General features: G+C 36.3%; 2 protein-coding genes across 4 annotated transcripts in view; one reads left to right on the forward strand and one right to left on the reverse strand.

The window, feature by feature from the left end:
- The window catches only part of aplp1 (amyloid beta (A4) precursor-like protein 1), a 79,775-nt gene extending 68,176 nt beyond the window's left edge, over positions 1–11,599 (reverse strand). The window contains exon 1 of one of the 2 annotated variants that reach the window (XM_077207880.1): positions 11,064–11,599. In XM_077207880.1, the coding sequence (XP_077063995.1) occupies positions 11,064–11,126 (63 nt within the window). In that variant the 5' untranslated portion in view covers positions 11,127–11,599. The remainder of the gene's footprint in view (positions 1–11,063) is intronic. The other variant, XM_077207879.1, reaches the window with a different exon arrangement.
- A 292-nt stretch (positions 11,600–11,891) lies between these two features.
- Positions 11,892–21,003, forward strand: part of st14 (ST14 transmembrane serine protease matriptase) — a 31,057-nt gene continuing 21,945 nt past the window's right edge. The window contains exon 1 of one of the 2 annotated variants that reach the window (XM_077207869.1): positions 11,892–12,568. In XM_077207869.1, coding sequence (XP_077063984.1) covers positions 12,551–12,568 — 18 coding nt within the window. In that variant the 5' untranslated portion in view covers positions 11,892–12,550. Of the gene's footprint in view, positions 12,569–14,537; positions 14,678–21,003 lie in introns of those variants that run through there. The other variant, XM_077207870.1, reaches the window with a different exon arrangement.

Genomic DNA, 21,003 nt, shown 5'->3' on the forward strand with positions numbered 1-21,003 from the left:
ACTAACAAAAAATATAGCTCATTCATGTTAGCTAATACATTAACTAAAATTGGGTTTGGAAATACACAAGGTAGAGTAAATAATTTTGTCCATGTCTAATTTGTACCTTGTTAGTCAGGCTTGGTTTCTGAGCGAACCATGTTAGATTGGACAAAAATAAAAACCTCTGTCTGTATACAGTATATATACTACAATCTATTCTTCAGACCAAGCCTAGAGGTTTAATACTTTCCCATTTCTGAAAAGAGAAAAATGCTCTGTAATCTGTGCTGAATAGAGAAGCACAGTTAAACGATTCATTCAATTATCTGAGCTTGTGTAACATTGTGATAGCTACAGAACTCATCTCGGCTCACAGTAGCAAGTGTTTACAAATCACAATTTCTTGCTGTGTCCTTGAGACTTCCTGCCCGTGTGAAATATGCCACCGATAAAAGATTGTGGGAACAAACATAAAAAACACATTGTATGAAAGATCACACCGCAAAGAGAGAGCACAAAGGAAAAATGAATTGCTGCTGTGAAAAGCAAACATTTTAAAAGCGATGAACAAGCCAAGATAGACCATAATGCTGCGGTGCAATGGTTGGAGGAGAGAGAGAGAGAGAGAGAGAGAGAGAGAGAGAGAGAGAGAGAGGTTGTGGAGAACATGGAGTTCTATTAGAGACAGGAGAGCCGTTAGATTGACAGAAGTAGCCGAAGAGAAGGGGAGGACAGATGGAGAATGAGTGAAGTGGGCACAGATGATAAATATTTGATTGCATTACAAACTGAGATGATGGAAAAAAGAGGGGAAAAGCAGTGGCGGGTCGGCTGGGGATGAACCCATGGGGTGTCAGGAGAGAAGAGGGGCGGTGGAACGGAGGACGTCCGAGAACAGGAGAGTGTGACAGAGGTACCCAAGCAGATCCGACAAGCAAGAGTCCGGGCCTTTCCGAGGCCTTGCATTATTGATGGAGCTGCAGCAACCAGCCATCTTCTTTTTTTAAATGTGCTGTGTGTCACACACATCTGCGTTTTGGGGTTTTGATACATAATAGTGTGCTGCAAAATTCAGAATTGAAGAAATGTATCTCTTTCATTTCAAGAGTGTTAATTTGAAGTGAACTGGCCGCACCCCACAGGAAGATCAATATGGAATTTGAATTGAAATAACATGAAGTGGAATTTAATTAATTGTAATTCAACAGAGTGTATTTAGGGATATTAAGTGATCTTCCACAAATGTTAATTTATTCAACATGATGAAATACATGAACTATATACAATTATTAAAATGTAAATACAAATCTATCTACACTACTGTTCAAATATTAGTAGTTGGGATAAAATGTTATTGCTTAGGAAAGAAGTATCTTTCCCAGGCTGCATTTATTGATTTAAAATACAGCAAAAATCATGATATTTTGAAATATTGTTACACTTTTAAATAACTGTTTTCTATTATAATATATTTTAAATATATAATTTGTTCCTGTGATGTCAAAGTTGAATTTTCAGCATCTTCGGTGTCACATGATCCTTCAGAAAACATTCTAATATGATTTGCTGCTCAAGAAACGTTTCTTATTATTATTAATGTTGAAAACAGTTACAACATTTTCTTTTCTTGTGGGAACCATGCCACTTTTTTCTTTAAATAATTACATTTAAAATAATGTATTAATTTATTTAAAATAAAATCTTACATTATGTCTTTACTATCAGTTTTGATCAATTTAACAAAACAATCCTTAGTTCATAATAACACTTTCTTTAAAACACACACACACACACACACACACACACACACACACACACACACACACACACACACACACACACACACACACACACACACACACACACACACACACACACACACACACACACACACACACACACACACACACTTATATACCTTACTGATCACAAACTTTTGAACAGCAATGTATGGCCATCACATTTTAAGTCTTTAAAAAATATTTTTCAGAGTTCAAAGTTTCAACATTCAAAGTTTGCAATTTTGCACCCTGTTTGCTACCTCAATTAAAATTCAGCAAAATAAATTACATTTAAAATAAATTTTCAATTCTGAATGATGCACCACCCTGGTAATACCACTCGACTACAAACGTCCCTATGATGGTGATGAGTCGAATTATACAAGCCGAGATCTAAAACATTACCCATCTTGTTTAGCAGCGGAGGCAAACCTTATTTCATACTGTATCTCAACAGTAGACACTGTGAACGGAACGCCACAAACCCTGAGACAAGAGAACTGGCAAGAATGAATGTCACCTGACTTTTTCCATCAAAATATATCAAACCCTAATGCAAACTCATGATTAGACCATAAACACAGACAGACAATGCATATAATATAATATAATATAATATAATATAATATAATATAATATAATATAATATAATATAATATAATATAATTGATCACCCAGGCCTGCTGGAAAATGTCAATAGAAACATTGGGTCTCATTCATGACATATGGGTGATACATTTCTAAAGAAAATGTGAATGATTCTTGCTTGTGCAAACATTTGCTTTGTTATCCGTGGTTACAGTTTTCATCCTTATAATGAGTAATGGCACAGAGGTTTGGCAATCATTGCATTCCTCATATGAGATTTGACATTTAACATCCAGGTGATACTCAAATAATAGGCAAAACCTCATCATTTGCATAACGGCATTTTTGCATTTTACTCTTCACCAGCAAACGGTGGACAAAAAAGTGGACCTGCCGTCTCCACAGGACACATTTGATGATGCTTCCGCTCAAACCAACATGTTTCCAGGGGGATTTATTTCATGTGGAGTCTCAGTGGTACGTGCAAAGTCTCTGAACACGAAAGACTAATAGGACCATATATTTTTATTCCACAGAATTCCTCCAAGGTTGCCCTAAATCTGTCTTCAATCTCACAAATCCATCTTATCTTGCCTACAGCTATTTGCCTGCTCCATTTGCTATAAATCTATTACCACTCCTCATTTAGCCCAGTTTGCATTGCACTCTTGTATTTAGCCGCTGGTTTAGCTTGCCAATGCAAAACCACTGACATTTACAACAGAAATACTTATATTAAGGCCTACAGTGTCTGTTCGTTCATTATCGCAAACTCCCATCGCTGCTGAAATCGGTTCTTGGTTCCTGAAACGCCCGGCATGGTTTTATATAATGTAAGCTGTGCTATGAAGACTTGAAGGCTCGTGACATCTCTCCAATGACCGACATCTCCCACCAGACCAAACGTGTGTGGATCTCTGACAGAGATGAATCGGATCAGGCGAACAAACCGGGGCCAGCAGGGTTAGGATTTCTCCCAAAGCTAATATCGCTCTATCTTCCTTACACTCCCCTCCCATCCCCTGGCTTGCAGTTTCATCTGCCATTACTGTATCTTTCTATGTAAACTCTCTCTCTCTTGCTCTTTCTTCACACTTTTTTCCCCCTCCAGCAAAAGTCTAGAGAAGTGTTATCAATGTATTGCAGCAGCTCCATAGGCTGTCTGACTAAAGTCTCCTACTGGGAAGCCAAAACTTCAGCCTTAATTTTTAGCCTCGCAATCTCTGAAAGTTCGAGCAGAAACCAGAGCCAATTAGTCTTTTCCCTGGGCAGGCTGAAGACACAGACAGAAATCTGCACTGGGTTTTATTCTCACCCATAAGGCTGCACAATTAGGATGAAAATAGCTACTTGTATTTATTCAAATTAATTAAATTGACATTAAAAATACTTATTTATATAGCGCAACGACAGCCATATTCTTTATGTATGTTACACATCCACCAATGTAAAAAAACAAACAAAAAATGCTGCCTTAAATTTTTAATTACAATCAACTTGGATATTTAAGTTATTTTAACTTAAATCACATTAAACTGACTTAAAAATTAGTTAAGTCTTATATAACTTATAATAAAAGTTGAAAATTGCTTAAATTGTTTTGATAAGTTAAAGCAATGTAAAAACGTGTTGTCTTTATATATATATATTTTTTTTTTTTCAGTGTGGCAGAGAACTGTGTAACGGTATAGCTATTATATACATCAGTTGACAAACACTGACCACTTGGCAGCACGAAAGGCAAAATTTTAATTTTTTGAACAAATGCTGTCTGTCTGCACAACAAATCTCTTAATTTCTATGTGCCATGTAATGGGAGCATTATAGATTTTTCACATTGATTGCATTGTACGCGTTTCACTTTCTACACTGCAAGCAAACAGCAAGACATCTAGCAAATAGCTTTTCGCCTGAGTCGGTTGATATTTATTCAACACTGACTTTTTGTGGGCCTTAAAGTATATTGTAAAACACATCATACTGCTTAAAGGGTAACTATACCCTAAAAAAACTTTTTTTTTAGTTAATGATCTGTAAGACTGGGGCTTTATTAATGCTGTTCATTGATTCAAGTAAATTCTTTGACATTTGGGTATAAAGTGTTTCAATTCTACAATATATGGTGTAAAAACGTCTGAATGCTGCCCTTCAGGTTGAACGGTGGCTAATGCAGTTGAATTTTCCTATCGGATGTTGTGGTACTGCGTGATGTAAGCAGGCACCAGCTCACCACACCCTTGCCTACAGAGAGACGCGGGTCCCAGGTGCACGCGGAGTCATAATCTTCAGTATTTATTTGGATGATTGAGCTATTTGGATCTGACGTCTTATGCAGATGTATCCATACTTGCATTTGCATTCAGTATGCATTTTTTTTTTTAGCCAGACCCTCATTAGAAGATCCATAAAAAAGGTGCTGGAATTCACCAGCCTTGGATTTTTTAATCAACAAACACAAGTGTTAGTGGCTGCCAAATAAGCCAGATTGCTTAAATGCACACACTGTCATGGGTGAGAGTTAATGGGTTTCAGCTGCATTTATTTTAAATGAGCAGTGTATCTCTTAGTCACAGAACACGTTTCGTCTCTGCACTGACAAGGAATACAAAAACGGAGAGGAATGATGCACTGAAATGGTGCATTTCATACCCTGTAGCAAATGCACATGGTGGAGCAAAGCACATTGGAAAACATTAGTGAAACCTGATTATCTCCCATGCTCGGAAATTAATTAAACGAGAGAGGGGGAATCTTGTGGGGCTTGTACACTCGTATCTGTTTCAACAAATCCCCTGCCCTGCAGCCAGAGCCGCTGTGCCTCTGTACAGACAAAGCCACAGTCTACTGGGAAGAGCTGAGCATGCTGGGCAATTTACAAATCCAAGCACATCACCACCCAAGGGTCCTCCCTCCCATCCGTGACTCTCTCTGTACCTGTTTAACACTGTCTTACCCCTCCACCACCCTCTGCTAACAGTCACTACATAAGGACGTCCTGGACTTTTTTTTAGGACTGAAAGCGACTGTTAGGCCTAAATAAATAAATAACAATGTTTGATCATTTTAATAATATTCATCCTTACATTTTAATCATGTAATATAATAATAATATATATATTTTTTTAAACGATTACTTAATATTCTATATGTAATTTTAATGTATTAATTATATAAATTATAGTACTAGTCATACTAAATTGTTTATTAAATTATATGTATGTATTCATAAAATTAATATAATTATTAATTATATAAATTATATAAAAATCGTAAAAAAATCGTCCAATATTATTTACTACATGTAACGATAAAAATAATATAGTGTAATATTTTTACAAAAATATTATTTTTATATGATTTTAGAATTAAAGTTATTTAAATTATTATTTAATATGTTCTATGTAGTTTTAATGTATTAATGATATAAACAATATTATAAAATTCATACTAAAACTATAAATAAATACATAAATAAATACATAATATTTAGCATATGCAATAATACAAATAGTAATGTAATATTTTAAAATGTAATTATTTTAATACGTTTTTAGAATTTAAGTTATTTGAATTAGTATTTAATATTTTCTATGTAATTTTTAAATATTAATGATATAAATTATATTATAAAAATCATCCTAACATGAATTACATTATATATGAAATTGTGTTAATAAAATATAATTTAACAGTTTATTGGACAATAGGCTTTTCAATAAATGTATAAAAGACTATATATTTGCTTCTAATATATATATATCTAAAAACAAAAAATAACCAAAGAAAAAAAAAACAGTAAATACCATTGTGATAAATGAATCATCCGGGAAGCCTACAATCATCAAAATGCAATGTACATTGTTAATAAAAAAAACTCAGTCCAGATGTGCTGTATAATTTTCAACTTTTGGAACCATTTCATGCTACGGTCCCCGAGGGGCTTCGCAGAACAGCTTCATCGGTTCTCAGGTTCCATAATATGGAGTCTCTCCTCTGCTATAGAAATCCAATATCAAAATGTTCTCAAAGGAATCTCACAGTCCCAACATTATACACAACAGGCCACAGTTCAGCTGTTTCCTCCGTGCATAAACATAGTAGGAAAGAGCACTGCAGCACACAAAAAACCTCAAAAAAGCATGAGAATAATCCTTGGTTTCTAGCATCAATAAACAAACCTCTTCACAACAATCTAAACATTGCTTTCACGAGGGGAAACAACTCCCAGAGAAGATTACGTGAGGTACATCGTAAGGTGCGGTGAGGAAAACTGTGCCTTTTTTTTTGAGAACCACATGAGTGAAAATTTAAGAAGTGGTTTTATTGTGAGTCAAACAGGGGGAATCTAACATACTCAATCGTGACGGCAAAACCAATGAAGCCCAAGACTGACTGTACAACACAACACAACACAACACAGTCACTGGCAGCAACGGTAATCCCAGTAATGCTCTTACCAGCCCAGCATAATTGAACAATGAAAGATGGGTTTATGGCTAATAAATTTAAGCAATCTTCACTGGTGGTTAATACATAACGAAGTATATAATCCTCTTAGGATATGACTGTCAACTTTTTGCAGTCTCCCACTTTCGAATAACAAAAGATAGGATTTGCACCTCATCTAGATTATTGCTAAATGGAATTATGCTCCCTGCTTCACATGACAAGGTGACCTTAAAGACTCTCACACTTATCCCTCCAGCTTTCATCTGTCATACAGGTGCATTTGAATGGAGCTACATTTGTAATCTATTCGTGAATGCATACATGGTTAATCAAAGAAAAATACGTACAGGACTGTTGCTAATGCTATCCATGTGAGCGTAATTTCATTTTTTCTTTTTTAGCACTAAGCAAAATTAAAATGTACAAACATTCTCTTGGATTGAACAATGGTTTCACAAATCATTTACACTGAATTTATGTCACACATTATGTCATGAATTAGACCCAATGTTTCTATAGACATTCCAGCAGACTTGGGTGATCAAATATTTATATTATATTATATTATATTATATATGCCAATATCAAATATTTATATTCCATGATATGATATTATATTATTAAAGATGCCAACAACATTAGGAAGTACATTTCTCTAAATGAGTTCTTTTGAAATGTCCAAATGCATTGAATCACTTCAAAAGAATCATTTATACATTCATTAGCATCTTCACTTTTGTGGCTTTTTACATATTACATTTTTAGCAAAAATATTTATGTAGGTAAAGACTGATTATTACATCAATATTGCCAGTGCATATGAATGATTTCATATTCATCACTCTGTTCTAAGTGAAAAACTATGTGGAACAAATGTATTTATTATTTGAAACTACATTTTACTACAGTTTTATTTTTGCTTGAAACATTTTGAATCACCTTCAAAAAAATTTGACCAAGTTTATTCGATTGAAAAAAGCATCTTATTATTTAAAGCAAATACATTGTTATCAATCAATAAAGTATAAGTTTAGGGTAGAGTTTCGTTTTTTCAAAGAAGTCATTTCTTTCAAATGAAGTTTATGCTCACCATGGCTGCATTAAAAAAAATACAGTAAAAAACATACAATCGAAAAAATTATACAATTTAAAATAATGGTTTTCTGAATGCCAGATGTCAAAGCTGAATTTTCAGCATCATTACTCCAGTCTTCAGTGTCACATGATCCTTCAGAAATGACTCTAATATTATGATTTGCTGCTCAAGAAACATTTATCACTATTAGCAATGTTGAAAACAGTTGTACTGCTAATAAACCTTCACTCTGTAGTCTACACATATACGTCATCATTTTTCCTCTCCCTTTAATATTTTACTATAAGTGCACAGACATTTCTAAAAGCACTGCTGTAATACACATGAACAAAGAAAGGGGTATCCCCTCATAGACCCATCTTATCTAGCCTGCTCTGCCATCACTGTACGGACACACTGGGTCACTGCGCGACGAAGGTGACAGTGGGTTTCCTAGACACACCCTAAAGACTCTGCTCCTCATTTCCCATGAGGCTCGGCGGCAGCATCTGTGGAGTGCTGACGCATTCAGACAGCAGGAGGGGTACAAGAAGAATCAGCCCGTTCCCCTCCCTCTCCCTCTGCTTAGTGCTTCTTTTGAGCTGGTAATGGCGTTTACTGTTATACCAATGAGCTTTCATTTATGACCCAAAATACAGGTTTTCTAGGCTAGAAATACACCAAGCTACTCATCGATAAACAGCTACAAACTAGCTTCAAATGTGGCAAGGTTACGGAGACGAGTAATAACACAATATATCTAACGAATTTTGTTTCTGAAGACATTTGTAGATTCAGGATTATTAGCTTGGTTAAGTTGAGATCTAATTTCACTGACTTCAATCAAACTGATTGCATCCTGGGAGACAGGATGTGACTTCATAAAGGGGATTCATATTAACAGCAGAGCCGTTTCAGAGCTGATTGATAATTGGTCATTGATTATGCTTTGTGAATGACTGAATAAACAACTGAACAAAATAGAATAAAGAAAAACTGCATTTTCTTATCAGGTAACACCTATTTACAACAAGGTTGTTTTAACCTCAGTGAATTGACTGAATTAATTATAAATATTTCTATGTACTGTGTGTGTGTATGTATGTATTTTTGGACGGATAGATAGATAGATAGATAGATAGATAGATAGATAGATAGATAGATAGATAGATAGATAGATAGATAGATAGATAGATAGATAGATAGATAGATAGATAGATAGATAGATAGATAGATAGATAACAAGAGGTCAACCAATAGTGGATTTTACCGATAACGATAACTAGGTTGGACCATGTGGGCCGATATCCGATTAATCAACCGATATTTTTTAAAATGGATACTGAATGAAAACAAACGTAATGCATAAAATAGTGCTGAACTTTATAACATAAAAAAACAGTGCTTTAAAATTTAAAAATGTATTAGAAAACGTTGAAATTAACAATGAGCAATAATTTTATTTAACCTTAGTAAATGTTACAAATGGACTCTTATTGTAAAGTGTTACTATTTCATATAAATCCAAACAGTCATGCTTAAAGTTGGCCATCTTTAAAATATCTATACAAAGGCCATTGCAATATTGTATCTATACATCCATTTCTGAAGTGCCCAGCTCTGTGCACAACCGCACGTATTCAAAACAAACTCCGTGAGGCGTTAGTGATAGTTTTTATTTCGCCTCTAGGGGCCGCTCTCATACTGTATAATAACAGCGGACCCTTCTCAGCCGCTCCAGCAACGGATGCAACCCCGGAAAAAACTATTTGATGGATTTTTGCCGATAAACGAATGTTCCAGCAATCCTTTATCGGTGCCGATTTATCTGGTAAATCGGTTGACCTCTAATGATAACTATTGTGTTGTGTTATAAAGAATACACATATACAACTTCATTGTAAAGTGTAACTGTTTGTTTCTTGTTTACTGAAGACAAATGCACAATTTAGTTCATGCTAGAATTATTTTAAATCATACCGATATCGCCTGCTAAAACATTTTCCCGCTTTAAAATGGTAACACTAAAAATCCCTTCGGATGCAGTGAAATTACAGATATGCGTTCTCCTGATTTTACCCTGATTTGTTCACAAGGGGTTAACAGGATTTACAACGTTTACATCCATGCATTGCAGCAGACAGACACAATCACGATCCATGTACAACACTTGATCTGCATGTGGACAAATCTAGCATCATATTACATAAAGCCTGTCTTTTTTTTCTGTCTTTTTCTTTTATTCTGTCTTTTTCCAAGAAGGATTTTCAACCCTTCACTAAAACGCTCACCGTCCCTATCGTTATGCAAAAAAAAAGAAGAAAAGAAAAACAAATAGGCATGGGATCTCTGGCATAAAAATGTCTGAGTAACATCATTTTTGCATCTTGGGCCTGAAGGTAGAGCAGGCTTCGTCAGCACTGCAGGCCAAGGAGGCTGCAGCATATCTAATAGAACTGAATCAACAACGCCTGACACCATTCAAGCATCAGGGCTGAGATCGAGTCTATAACAGTCCGCTGCTCAAACTATTTTATCAGAAAGACCACTTTAATTGTCTCATTTTACTGATGCAGTGAATTGTTCCCATACAAATAGTCTATAAAACTCCGAAACTATTACATTTTACAATCTACAATTCATGGCACCTCATTACGTTGCATACTGGACATCTGCAACAAGACAGCAATTTCCTCATCAATGCAAGTAAGCAATACTAAATCTAATAGATTACTCAATGATACCAATCTTTATACTAAACATCCATTCTGTAATGAAAAAAACATGCCCTAAAAATGCTCAGCTAATTTGTCTTTCCATTTATCAGGCCAAGGTACCAATTGGCGCTCGCTCTCTCTCTCTCTCTCTCTCTCTCTCTCTCTCTCTCTCTCTCTCTCTCTCTCTCTCTCTCTCTCTCTCTCTCTCTCTCTCTCTCACACACACACACACACACACAAACACACATATACGCAGACAAACCTTCATAAATATCAGATCTGACCCCAGAATTGTGTTATGTGTACGCTAACTGTTTTAATATTTTAAATGTGGATGCATAATAATAATAATAATTAAATAAAAAATTAAAAAACAGCCTGCAAAAGATGATGTCTTCCCAAGGTTAACCTGAATCAAGTACATGACAATTAGAACAAGACATAAATGTGTTATCCGCATTCGGATCCTACCTCATCTCTCCAGACGCAATAAGACAATAAAGTCATCAATATTAATGGCGTTTTCTGCCCCATTCTTCTTCCTTCTCTCCTTGGTATTTAACTTTGCTGATTTCTCTGAATGCCTGTTTTAACTACTGTATTATTTACAAAAGAGAAAGCAACGGGATTGAACAGGTCTGCTGCGGGATACGAGCTGGTCTGATCGGCGTTAGGCTGAGATATCTCCTGTGTCCGCAGATCTCGGTGTGAATGACAGTCGGCTGCGGCTCCCCCTGTAAAACCAAACCCTCCTCCGCTCGGGCTGCGCAGAAGGTGGTCGTCCATTTGCTGAAGAACAGCGGCCCCTGCTGGACATTCATAGAAGTGCACTGTGGACGCCTGTGAGAAAAGAAGAGGTTAAACGAAGTCTGTGGGAGAAATACGTAGGCATACTAGTTTATACTTTTCACCCAGCTAAATGCATCTTGGTGCCTACAATTTATTTCAAATTGATTTTACAGCCGCCGTGATTCCTCACTACTTTACTTTCACATCTGTCTGCTTATGGTGTAGTTTCAGGCTTGAGTCGCTAGAGGGAAGTCAAGATAAATGATTAGGCACGCACGCTCTAACACACACATAGGCCTATGTATAAAATGATGAATTAATAGGCTGTAACGTTCTAGGTAGCTAATGAGGTTTATATGTTTAATAAGATGGCAATGTTTAATAATAATGTGATGAATAGGTGACATTGAATATTTCCACTATTATTGCTCAGGTAAAAAAATATTTTGACAATAATGGGGCATGTTGTCACTCTTTGGAGCCTTTACCTGGGTTTTCAAAAACGATTACGAAACACACAACACTTATGAAACAAGCAGCAGGCAGAAGCAACATAAAAATAAAAAAGTAGCTAACTAAAATTGTCTACATTAACATTGGCTACATCATTTTTTTTTAACATTTAAAAATGTGATAACTTGCCCCGGACCGATATTTACATTACTTGTCACCTCAGATAGCTGGAGTCTACATTCAATAACACCTCGTCGTCGGAATACTAGCGTGGGTGTTCACTTGATTACCAAACCACAAAATCATGATTAATTTGGAGTTCAGAATATCTTAACAATTCTGAAATAGTTTTTTGAAACCAACATAAAAAAAAAACAAAAAAACTTGTGACATTGAGGTGAGGCGGAAATGCACATTAAAGTTGGTTTGCCAACCGCCATTTAAACAACAGAAGAAGAAGTAACATTTGATTTGAAAAACGCCTGTGAGGTTAGTGACGGAAGTAGTTTTGTCAGCGAAACTACAGCGTCATCACGAGCTCAGGTGAGGCGAGAGAGATGAGAGAGAGAGGACGCCGCGGGACTCACTGGATCAAACTCTGAACGGTCCACAAACAACTTTTACAATTTGAATATTTCATCCAAGACGCAGAAACAAGCGCCTGAATAGACTGATCTGAGTTTCTGTTTGGTGTCTGTTTGCTGAAGTAGTCTAACATGAGTTCCGCCGCGTATGTAAGTGTTTCTTATTTTATAAATATCTTAACCTTGACTTAAGTGCCGTTGTTCCGCCCAAATTCTCTAATGTTGTCAACCTTATTGTTCGTAATATTAAAAGTTTCCGTATCAAAGAAAAATGACAACACAACTTGGTAACTTGAATATGTAAATATAAAGTTGTATCATACGGTTGATGTGTGATGTATTCAGGTAGATCAATTTTAAACTTTTCTTCAGTTTGTTTAATTGTTTCACATTGACACCTGTGCGAGTCTTGCGCCATCATTCATCGACCACTCTTCTTGATTCATTCATTGACTCGTTTGAATAAACACATGAACGAGTCCAGTTCATTGGAGGTGAACGAGAACGATTCGTTCAAGATTCTCTTAACAAGACTATCTCTGAGTCCATGTCAGTGAAGGTTTAGTAGTGTCCAGATGCTCCTACCACTGAGTAAAGTTGAACATTCTAATATTTCAGTGAAGAAGCTCATTTTTGAGAGTAAATGTGTCTGTGTGGAACTGACCAGTTTAACCTTCAAACAGAGTTCCTGGTTTAACCAGTTAGACTTGGATTGTCAGAAACATTTTTTTAGTTTAATATTTTACACAAAGTATAAAATTAAAAACAAAAAAAATGGTTTACATGCGTATTAGGTTATGTTTGCATCATATTGATGCATCACCTTTTTTGGTTCATTCTGATATCGTGTAATGTACAGTAAATCAATGATATCCTTGTAACAGGTAGATCAAATATAAATATCAGTTGTCACTCTATATCTCCTAATAATTTGTTTTTAGATTTTAAGTTGTTAATAATTTGTTCTAAGTTTTAAATGTGTAGTGGTCAAAGTTGCTTCAGTGTGGTAAATGTTCATCTTTAAGTGCAAATTACTTTTTACTTATAAAAATCATTAAAGATTTTGCAGCAAAAAGACTCTCATGATGTACCACAACCTGACGATGGACATTTGTACTTGTTAATCAGATAACAGAAGGCATGTAGACGATTGTGTACAGCCTGTGGTTTTGATCAGGTTGATAATTTAGAAGACTAAATATAATGAGTGTGACACCGTAAGCTTTATAGGGTTAATGCCTGACATTTGCATTTGGCATTCAGGGTATAATTTTTTGGTGTTCGCTAGAAATAAATCCCTTGACTTTGGTGTTTGGTGACCATGCAGACTATCAGGAATGTACAATAATTCTAACAGAAACATTCCCCTGAAGGGCAAGTATGTGTTTTAGATCCATTTAGTGTCACCGTGGCATTTTAATGTTGTCTCTCTCTGTGTGTAGTTGTGGTATATTGTAAATTCTTGTCACAAAGTTGCAAATGGAGACACATCAGGGTTTGGGCTTGGCTCTTTATGGCAACTTCCTTGTCCTTAAAGTGTGTGGTCTGAGTCACATCCACAGATTGTTCGTTTAAGTTGTTTATTTGTCTGTCATGACAAAGCTCTAACCCTTAACCCTATACACCCTCAACCTGACCCCACAGCAACACATTGCTTGTGAAAGCAAAACCCAAGAGACATGCCCAGTTTTGACACATTAAGTAATATAATCCATATTATTCATGTCTTTTTCTGAATCCCTTGTTGAGAAATCTAGATGGATTTTCCATGTGATTCATATACATTATTTTCAAAGCCCAAATGACACTGGTAGTTTCTTAAAGCCAATAATTTCCCTTGTGCTTCTTGTCTTGCCATCACAATTTAAGGAAAGACATAATGGATATGCATGTCCTATAAATAGATTAGTGAGGATGAATCATTTCATTGGCTATTCTCTCACTTGATGCATTGGCTGGCTGTATCATTTAACCATGGCAACCAACTACCAAAATATGTTGACTCGAGTTAGATGGATGTACCCATATATGATCAGACATAAGACCTTCACTGCATTAGGGGGAGGTAATGTGTTCAGATGGGGTAAGGTTTTTTTCCCAAGTAAAGCTAAGCACACCTACATTTCCAAGTATTTGCAATCTCTTCTGCTCCTCAGGCCTGTTTCAACTTGATAGCCAGAATCCTCAAAGCAGCACAGCCTAGCCTATATGCATTTTGTCTTTTTTCAGGCTTCCACAGACTAGCTTAATTCCGTAACGGTAAGTTTTTAATGGACCACAATGTAATTTTTTCAAGAGAATGAAACACTGTGTCATGCTCTTTTACTTCATAGGCAAAAACCAAAATTCCTGAGATTCCTCAGTTTTTTTTTTTTTTATTATTATTATTTTAATCTAGGCCTATGTGTAGTATTTTACAATTATCATTGAAATGTTCTGTATTTTACAAGTGCAGTAGCCCATGAATTTCATGTACAAATGCAGTTGTTATTGAAACTATATTAAAAATATAGATTAATATCAGATTTTTTCTTTTGACAGATTTTCTCTTATTTTCCCCTTTGTGCTCAATCTTTAATGGCATTTTGACTAGGTTGGCTTTAATGTGTCTCTTTGCTGTGATGTGGACTGATGATACTGAGTCCCACAGTATTGTTCAGTACACTTTCAGCTGTTAGTCTTCCTAGACATGCGATTATCTGCTCCATTTGAGAAAAGAACAAACTGATAAATAGAATCCAAATGTACTACAGAATGGATGGTATTTCCTCTAATTTGTTACACAGACTGCAATCAGTGGTTTTAGGTGATGTTCAGATATGAATGCACACTTGTGCTAGGATGTTGTAAAGTAAATGGCTTTAAGCTATTATTTAGAAATAGATCAAATGTGTTTCAGTCATTGGTTTATTGAAACAGGCATTGTGATGTAAGAGGCTTGTTCTTTTTGGGTTTGTGTTATGAAAGTTAGATACTTGCAGACCCCATGAAATCAAAGTTGAAGTTTTGTTGCTTGTGTTTCTTGTTAGCTTTAAAGGGGTCCTATGCTTTTCCACTTTTGTTAGTAATGTTGCTGTTTGCGCATAAAACATATTTGCGTTACAAAGCTCAAAGTTCACTCCCAAGGGAAATAACAACATCGTATATAGTATATCTCATAACAAAAAGCAACATTTTGAGCAAAAAGCTGATACAATACATTTTCTTTTTGTTGTTATCAAAGACTAGATCTGGATTGGATTCAGAACAATGATGCAAACATAAGTAGATTGAGTTCATCATCAACACCCCCAGAGCTTCACAGTCCTGCACCTCTTCATGGATTTAACATTTCATTTAGTTCCGTTTGGCAGTATTGACTTATATGCTGTTGTTTGGTGATCACGTTATTTTACATGCGTGTAAGCAATGCTTCTTTCCCTTGTTTCTACTTCCAGAGATTCTGGACTATTTCAGAAGATGTGTAATAGCGCCCCCTACCGTATAACAGTGAATACACAGATCGCCGGAATATTCCGTCAACAAAGGGAAGCTTTGTGTCACAAATGATGTAAAATTCTGTCAATGGAAAGAGTTTATACAATAAAACAAATAATTGTTTACTTTAAATAACAACAACCTCTGTCTTTGTACAAAGACCTATCTTTGTATTTGTCAGCTTAGTGATATGATCCGACTTCTTATACAAGTACGTTTGTGAATCCAAATGACCTCAGGTCCATGTTGTCAGAAGGACCAATACTTACACATCGCATTTCTTTCAATCCAGTCAGTGTGACTGTCATCCCACCCTCATCTCATTCAGCAGTGATTCATCTTGTCTTGCAATTTCAAATGTATTAACCTGAGGAGGTTATTGGCCTGGTGTGTCTGGCACTTTGTTCCATGTAACCTAGTTGAAAAGACATTTTGTTTGGGGTTTATTGAATAGGGACCTTTGTGACAGTACACCTTAGTATAAGAAATGCTACAGCAAGACTAAACATGACCACAGACGGACATTTTTTATACTTCGTCTTGTGTAATCCGGTTTCCCACCATCCCTAAAGCTTTTTCGTTATGTAATGCTACATTTCTTGGAGGTAAAGTTGTTGGGTTTGAGTTGAGGTCAGATGTCAAGCAGTGTCAGGAAGTGCCGTGTATTTTAAATGAGTGGAAAAAATGATTTTTATTATTTTATGATGTTGTTTATATGGCATCATATTAATCTAGAAACTGTCTGAAATGCATGTAAAAAAAAATGTCAGCCCTCGAAGTATTCATTATTTCAAGCCAAAAAACATGCTATCTGGAAAGACATATACCCCATTTTTACCCCATCATCTAACACTTACTTAGTTGATCTTTAAAACACTAATAATTTAGTGTTTGTTCACACTTGGCATGTTTGATTGGATTAAAACAAACCCTGATGCAATTGCTCTGTTAGTGCGGTTCATTTGAATAAGGTGAATGCTGCCATTCGAACCCTGGTGCGTCTAGGTCTTGGTCGGCTTCCAAACGAACTCTGTAATAAATACATGAGAGTACATTCATAATACAGAGAGAACGCGTTATACTCGCTGTTCAACCGCGGCTGGCTGGATTGAGCGTCATTAAGCAAGTAGCGTCAGTAAGCAACTAGTCGAGATCAGGGCCATTTGACTGCTATAATTGGGATAAAATTCTCTAAAACATCAATCATTCGAAAGAATAAATGCATGAGAGTACATTCATAAAAAGAATACAATGCATTTCCTTGCAGCGAGATTGACAGAGAACGTGCTATACTCGCAGTTCAACCACGGCTGGCTGGATTGAGCGTCAGTAAGCAAACTGTCGTGATCAGGGCCATTTGACTGCTTTAGTTGGGATAACCAGCCCCAAAACATCAATCATTCAAAAGAACATAATCTTATCAACAGAAGCATATTACATGAGATAGCGAAGGAGGAACAGAAAACGCAAAACTGCCAAAAATAAATGGTTTCTGAAAGTTGCCAAGGCAGACAGCTAGGCAGCCATGCAGCTGCCAGCCAGCCACTGACAGGTCACGTGACCTGCCAGTGGCAGCTCCTGCCAGCCAGTTGAAGATTGAACCCCTTCTCCATCTTGGCACCATGACTGTGTTTTATGACTTACTAATGGTTCGATGGGGAATCGTTCCGAACTGTGGAATGTGGTGTTGTGTTCATTAAAGGGCCTGTTCACAGATAATCCTACAGTATTCAAACATGTTGTTCGTCCACAGCCAGGAACAGCACGTCTGTGTGGCATCGTGATCTTCTTGTAAACAGACCCACTCGCTGCACGTCGACTGACGAGCCCACAGGTGTTCAGTGCGATGATGCGAAATGAGGCGTAGTTGTCTTGCTCTTGAGGCGGTCATATGCAAACGACTGGTACGTCACTTCTTACCATCACGTCACTTCTTACCATGGATCCCCAACGAGCTGTATTTAGAGCTTGATTAAATAAATTGTTCGTTTATAATGGGGAGGACGTATGAAACTTGCAGGAAGTTTTAATGGTACAAAGAGGTCTTATATACCAAAAGATCAAGGCAAATTTGGTTTCTCATGTCATGACCCCTTTAAGGTTCGGTATCTTTAGGTTTGCTATTAAAATGCCAATGTGAATACTAAGCGGACCAGGACTAATTTATTTATTTTTTGCTCCAGACCAAACGAACCAAACAACAAATGTGAACACACCCTAAATAACTGTTAAATGTAAATTAATCTGCAAAAAAAAAAATCTATATTATATTGTAAATTATAATGTTATGGTGCCTAAATTCACTTGTAGCATTTAAATTTTTTTTTTTTTTTTTTTTTTTTTTTGATTTGTAATGTGTATATCATTTTTCTTTTTATATTGGCCATTTATTAGTTATCGGCAATGAAATAAACAATTATTGGCTTATTGTATCTGCTGTAATTTTTAATATCCGTGCCTGAATGTTTTCTTCAGCTTGCAGATTTTGCTCCAGTATGACTTTGTTGGTTTCACGCGTGTAAATGGCAAATCTAGCTTATGATTATTAGGTGATTATGATTTCAGCTGTTGGTTTGGTTGCACAATAGTGATTCATTCGCATTTTTTGGTCTTGGCTGGTAACTAAGGATAGATGTACAAAGGCTAAACCTTCAGAAACAGTAGAACAGAAATATAACCGAACAAATACAAACAGTGCCGATATGTTGCAGTGCAAGATTAAAGACAAATAGAAAGATGAGTTGAGTCAACAGCCTGTGATGTTTACTGTAAGAGAGATAACATAAGACTGTAACACCGTATTGAACATGAAGAATTCATGAAGAATCTTAAATACTATCTGAGCTATTAGCTATTAAAAAGTATGTTTGTTTCTTCTATTTTTCTCCTTGCTTTTTATGTCTTCAGAGTTTTTATAAGTTTGTGAACAGGTTTGGCTACGTGTGCCATAAGTGATTTACTTTGTGGTAAACAGAAATAGCTAAAGGCAGGCACGGGTCACGTCTCAGTTCAAGAGCCCCACACCTTAAAAAGAGGTAACAGGTTAACATATCTAACACCCTCTGCTGTGGGAAATCCGCACCGCTGGATAATGCTGGCTGTATGTGTTAGGATGCATTCTGTGATTTTTGTCACATTTGAGTACGTGTGTTTTTTTGTTTTTTTTTTCTCCTCCCTCAAAACTAGTGTTCAAAAGCAGATTCTGTGTAATGGGTTTGACTGGAGTTTTAGAAAGTGCGTAATACTTTTCACATGCCCATACGTTTAGGATGCACCAATTATATACAGTGGCTTTTATCCTTTTTATTGCTAAACATGTTTTTGTGTGTGTATCAAAGTTTAATACACTTTCATTTGAGAGAATCAGATTTGACTACATCATGAGTTCTTAAACTAAGCATTTTTTTCCTAAAAATGTTAGATTTTGGGTTAAATGTTGCAGGTTAAGTTGTCATAGTGGCTTAAAGTGTAACTTCGCTGATTTTCAACACGCTTTATATTGTTACAATGTCTGTATATATGCTCATGAACAGTTACCCATTCTCTGTATTACCTGGACCGTGAAATGTACGTTTATTTGTCAGCAAAAGTCCACCGGATGATGCAAAGCCAATTTCAAATTGGGGTTGTGCATTAGTAGTTTGTCATTTATGTTGACATTTTTATTCGAACTGTAATTACGTCACATCTTCTCAATTGATTCTGCGTCAACATGCTTATTTGGAGCAAGTTGTGTCATTGGAAACACTTGATATTTTTCATATTTCTATCGCCCCATGATACAGACGTTTTGATCTATTTTAATAAAAGACACGTTGACATAATTTAGAGTATTAACTTGACCACTGTCTCATTAATCCTTCCCTAGGGGACAACTTAAGTAAAAAGCAGCTCAGCTTTTTATTGAATTAAATTTATTGGAAAAGCACAGGAAATATCTGTAAGAAACTATTTATTTCTAGTTTATTGGTCAGTGTGGGGGACAATTGATCAATTTTTATAGATAACTATTTATAGCTTTCAAAGATCAATGCAACCTATAGACAAGTAAATTAGCTTTATTTTGTTTCAATATAAAGTAGTTTTCTTTTGTTTGTTCAATTGTAAAGCATCACCCACACCTTAATATTTAATTGCAGTGTTATCGCTCCATTTTCGAAGCAATCCTTAGTTCAGAGAACCAACACGCACTGGCTTTATGCGGATTACACCTGCGGAGGCGCGTCTAATTAGATTTGTCTACCCTGGCTGATAAAAGTGAGAAAGAGACAGTACTGTTTTGCTGATGGCTCTTACTGAGAGTGATATGTCTTCAGTATGGCGTTTTGCAGAGGGTTATGGGTAGAATCATGGCGTGTAATGCTGTTATTAGGCTGTGATCAGGATGACTGATAACAGAAGCCCACAGCAGCAAGTGACCTGCATTCCCCAATGATTCTCTTAATCTTATGCCATGATGGCTATTAAAAAAAAAAAATCCAATTTAGGCAGCTTGAGTGCCATGCGGGCTACAGTACGAACGGCTTTAATTGCGATGAGTTACCGCGCTCGCTGTTGTAATCGGGCCCAGATCTTGAAAGGAGGGTTAGCACGTCTGACAAATTGATTTTAATACCAATGTGATTCTTTCTCCCTAATGATCTCCTGATTCCTCTCCTCCCAGGGTGTAGACACTCGGATTTCTAACCACTTTTTAATTGCAACCCCTTCCTTATTGTTTGTGCAATGTGCATGCTTTTTCAGTTAAAAACGTGCGCAATGTACTGAGGCTCTGGCTCATTCCACAGTCCCAGTTTAGCTTCAGCACGATACCTCTGCGGTAGGGAACGGGTGATTTATGGACAATTACAGTGGGGTTTTTTTTTTTGTGGAGTCAACAGTGTGTGTGGAAGAAAGGAGGAAATGAAGGAAGAGGCCGGTTGGTCCCTGAAATGCCTGACTGTAGATGTCTGTCAGTGCTGTTATTTAGTACCTCTGCATCCTTTGGGATTCCCCATACAGCATGAAGCTCATCCAGATATCTCACGGCAGTACACTAACCACATCTTGCAAAAATCAAGGCATAATTTGAACCTTTCTCAAACACCGACCTCTGAAATAAAGTAATT

Source organism: Siphateles boraxobius, unplaced genomic scaffold (assembly GCF_051911475.1).
Source record: "Siphateles boraxobius isolate OS27281-9 unplaced genomic scaffold, OSU_SipBor_1 6, whole genome shotgun sequence".
NCBI lineage: Eukaryota > Metazoa > Chordata > Actinopteri > Cypriniformes > Leuciscidae > Siphateles > Siphateles boraxobius.